Source organism: Nanorana parkeri, unplaced genomic scaffold (assembly GCF_000935625.1).
Source record: "Nanorana parkeri isolate BGI_ZX_2015 unplaced genomic scaffold, ASM93562v1 scaffold81, whole genome shotgun sequence".
Classification (NCBI taxonomy): domain Eukaryota; kingdom Metazoa; phylum Chordata; class Amphibia; order Anura; family Dicroglossidae; genus Nanorana; species Nanorana parkeri.
The window spans coordinates 220,850-225,324 of NW_017306349.1; the positions used below are offsets into that span (position 1 = coordinate 220,850).

The 4,475-nt window shown below is 46.4% G+C and overlaps 1 protein-coding gene across 1 annotated transcript in view; it reads right to left on the minus strand.

The window, feature by feature from the left end:
- LOC108805029 (Krueppel-like factor 8) overlaps nt 1-2,821 on the minus strand; it is a 12,100-nt gene extending 9,279 nt beyond the window's left edge. The window contains exon 1 of the mRNA XM_018576981.1: nt 2,304-2,821. Within this exon, the coding sequence (XP_018432483.1) occupies nt 2,304-2,804 (501 nt within the window). The 5' untranslated portion in view covers nt 2,805-2,821. The remainder of the gene's footprint in view (nt 1-2,303) is intronic.
- Nucleotides 2,822-4,475: the final 1,654 nt, after the last annotated feature.

The following is a 4,475-nucleotide window of genomic DNA, read 5'->3' on the forward strand; positions in this document are numbered from 1 at the left end:
AGAGAGGGAGAGAGAGAGAGGGGGGATCACCAAGATAAAGAAAGAAAGAAAGAAAGAAAGAAAGAAAGAAAAAGAAAAAGAAAAAGAAAAAGAAAAAGAAAAAGAAAAAGAAAAAGAAAAAGAAAAAGAAAGAAAAGAAAAGAAAAGAAAAGAAAAGAAAGAAAAGAAAAGAAAAGAAAGAAAGAAAGAAAGAAAAGAAAGAAAGAAAGAGAAAGAAAGAGAAAAGAAAGAAAGAGAAAAGAAAGAAAAGGAAAAGAAAGAAACAAAACAAAGCAAAAGAAAGAAAAAAGGAAAAGAAAGAAAAGGAAAAGAAAGAAACAAAAGCAAACGAAAGAAAAAGGAAAAGAAAGAAAAAGGAAAAGAAAGAAAGAAAAAAAAGGAAGAAAATGAAAAGAAAGAAAGAAAGAAAGAAAGAAAGAAAGAAAGAAAGAAAACAAGGAAAAGAAAGAAAAGAAGAAAGAAAAAATAAAAAGAAAGATTAACAGGATTAAGAAAAAGATTAATCGAATTTTTTTTAAAAGATCGACAGGATTAAAAAATTTTTTTTAAAAAGGTAGAAAATGTGACAGTATTAAAAAAGATCAACAGTACTTAAAAATAGATCGACAGTATAAAAAAAAAAAAAAAATTGAATGGATTTAAAAAGATCAAAAGTATTAAATGAAAAATAAAAATAAAAAAAATAAACAGGAATAAGAAAAAGCCAAGATGTTTCACGTATCTACACACTCCCCCTTCATCAGGGTTCATATACTATATCCCTTTAGGAATGCTTGCACTCAAAGATCATACGTTTATACCAGCTGATAAAGCAGTTCCATCGGCTGCATACCCTGTTTCCCTGAAAATAAGACCTAGTACTATTTTTGGGAATTGCTAAAATATAAGACCTACTCCGAAAATAAGACCTAGTTGTGACCATTCCCAGGGCCGGTGGTGGCATAAGGAGGAACTTGAAGACCCGCGGGAGAGAATCAGCGATGCCAATGAAGCCGGCGCTGGAGGAAGCGAGGCGGCACCGGAGGGAGCAGAGCCGCATAAGCCGATGCCTCTATAGCGCCGCCTCCTGTCACTGGCGGAGTGATACCAAATGCACTCCGCCTGTGAGGTATCCATAGTGACAGCGCGCTTCGCTCATTCTGGCCAGCGATTGGTTACCAAATTGCTCTTGGAAAGGTACGGCGCCCCTGATCACCATATTCTTAACTCTTGGATGATTTAATTTGGATTTGTGTTAACTTTGGATTGTTTTACATAAAAGAAAAAATAAGACCTACCCCGAAAATAAGACCTAGTGTGTTTTTTTGAGCCAAAAAAAATATAAGACAGTGTCTTATTTTCGGAGAAACACGGTAGACCCCCAAAACGTGTCGGCTTTTTTAATCACGTTGATATTCCGTTAATTAAAAATAATGGACCACCATTGTTGTGTCACCGCCTGCTGTCTGCTGCCTGCTGTCTGCTGCCTCCCCAATAAGGCCATAGACTACACACAAAAATTTGGATAGACCTTCCAAACCCTTCCCCAATATATTGAAAAGGAGATAAATAGCTGTGGTCGGGGGTTGGGCATTAAAAGTCTCATCAGTGGGGGGGTGCAGCTAAATCGGTGACATCACGCCAAACAGTTCCGCGTTTTATCCAAAAATAAAATGAATTCATTGATTACATCAGAATACTGATCAGGGAATGTGAGATTTGCATTGCAGCGTTGCGCGGGAAGTCATTCTCGGCACGCTGGCTCCCCCTAGAGGCCGCCTGTCTATATGAAAATATTATTTTTGTTTTTAAAGCTGAATTCCAGGCAGAAAAAATATCAGATGGGACTTGTAGTCTTCCATTCACAGATCTCTATGAATGGCTCACGAAGCAGTGTGGGCGGAGCCAGGCCAGGTAATCTACAATGTGTCTATGGGGAAGGGGGGATCAGGGGAACTACAATGTGTCTATGGGGAAGGGGGATCAGGAGACTACAGTGTGTGCATAGGGAAGGGGGATCAGGAGACTACAGTGTGTGCATAGGGAAGGGGGATCAGGGAGACTACAATGTGTCTATGGGGAAGGGGGATCAGGGAGACTACAATGTGTCTATGGGGAAGGGGGATCAGGAGACTACAATGTGTGTATGGGGAAGGGGGATCAGATGGGGAGGGGGGATCAGGAGACTACAATGTGTGTATGGGGAGGGGGGATCAGGAGACTACAATGTGTCTATATGGAAGGGGGATCAGGAGACTGCAGTGTGTGTATAGGGAAGGGGGAGGGGTGACATGTCAGGAATGTCGTCATGCCGACACACAAACACGTATGAATAGTGAATTCTCACCTGTGGTTTTCCCGTCCGCCCCTATTAGCGGCACGGTGATGGACGCTGTGACGCCATCCGCAGGCAGCGTCGTGTACACCACGGGAAGCGACTGCACCACGAGGGGGATGGTCTGCAGGCCGCCCATCTTGCTGGGCAGATTGATGGAGGGGATGGTGTGGATGACGTGGAGGATCCGCTGCCCGTCGCTGCCCTGCGTGGACGCCAAGATGGATCCCGGGGAAAGCACCGCGGGGATGGCCGAGCTGAGGCCGGACAGGGAGACCACCGGCGGCGGGGGGGAGTTCACCGACGTGGAAGGGAGCGGGCTCTGGGTCTGGCGCAGGGAGTTCTTGGGCTTGTGGAGAGATAAGTCGACGGGTTCCGACTGCTGCAGACCGCCGTCGCCGTCCAGGAGCTGCTCGGGGGGCTCCATTTTGATGTCGCCGAGGAGCGTTGAAGCGGAAGCCTCGGAGGCGATCTTGCAAGGTGATGACATTATCGGGGAAGCTCTGTGGGCCTGAAGGAGAAAGGAGACATAACATGATGATCAGTGACTACAGTCAGCGCAAACCCAACACCGCCAAATGTACATATTGCGCAATTACGCCAACAACACCTTCCCAATGGCCTTTACATTCTATTTTAACAAGGGTAGGCAACTTGGACTCTCCAGTTGTGGTGAAACTACAAATCCCATCATGCCTCTGCGAGTCATGCCCTGTGGCTTTCAGAGTCTGGCAATGCCTCATGGGACTTGTAGTTCCACAACAGCCGGAGTTCCGAGGTTGCCTATCCCTGCCATAGGACAACAGGCCGACTTAGCCCCCCATGAATCATGAAACAAATAATAAAATAAATAAAACAAATGAAAGAATAATAAAGTAAAATAAAGAAATAATGAAATAAATATAGATGAATGTTTTTATGAAACTTTATTTTTTGTTTGTTTCCCCTTTAAGTTTAGTCAAATCTGTTTGTATTTTTCCACATTTAACCCCTTGCCGCCTGCTCGTTGTATATAAAAACGGACAGACAGACGGACGGACGGCTCGCGCTTGGGTGCGGGATGCAGTAAATAAACTGCTTTTTTTTTCCTGCTCATGCGCACGCTACCAGGACACTGCAAACACTTGTTACCGTTGGCGATGGCCATTACATACAAGCATAATGAAATCAGACCCACCGTGCTGGTCCCAGACACGCATAAGTGGTCAGCAGAGGCCGGGGTAGCGGGCACCAGCGGTGGTAGGGGGGCACACACTCTCATGCACCGTACAAGGGATCGAGTATATACGAATGCGCGTTACATCACTTCCGGTTTCAACGCGTCATTCCTCCGGCTGCTGTAGCCACAGAAGAAGCAGATCTCAGCTCCTTTGGGGGCCCCTAGGAATATCAGCTCATTTGGGGGTACATAGGATCATCAGCTCCTTTGAGGGCCCCTAGGATCATCAGCTCCTTTGAGGGCCCCTAGGATCATCAGCTCCTTTGAGGGCCCCTAGGATCATCAGCTCCTTTGGGGGCTCCTAGGATCATCAGCTCCTTTGGGGGCTCCTAGGATCATCAGCTTCTTTGGGGGTCCATAGGATCATCAGCTTCTTTGGGGGTCCATGGGATCATCAGCTCCTTTGGGGGCCCCTAGGATCATCAGCTCCTTTGGGGGTCCCTAGGATCATCAGCTCCTTTGGTGGTCCATAGGATCATCAACTCCTTTGGGGGTCCATAGGATCATCAGCTGCTATGAATCATCAGCTCCTTTTGGGGCCCCTAGGATCATCAGCTTCTTTGGGGGTCCATAGGATCATCAGCTGCTTAGAATCATCAGCTCCTTTGGGGGCCCCTAGGATCATCAGCTCCTTTGGGGGTCCCTAGGATCATCAACTCCTTTGGGGGCCCCTAGGTGACATTAAAGGTCTAATAGACCCCTGATGCCTCCATAAAGAGGACCTGTCACTGTTCCTGTGCTATCACATTAGGGGGCTTGTCCATCAAGGGCAATTTGATATTTGCATAACTCCTCCCACAAACCAGACCAGTGCTTGCATCAGCTCTTGAGACGAGTAACAAGGCAGGGCGCTGTGATGCCTAACATAGTTGCTGAGGCCGAACAAACACACGGGCCCGTAGAGTCCAACCAATGGAGCTACGCACAGCACCCCGCCGGCCC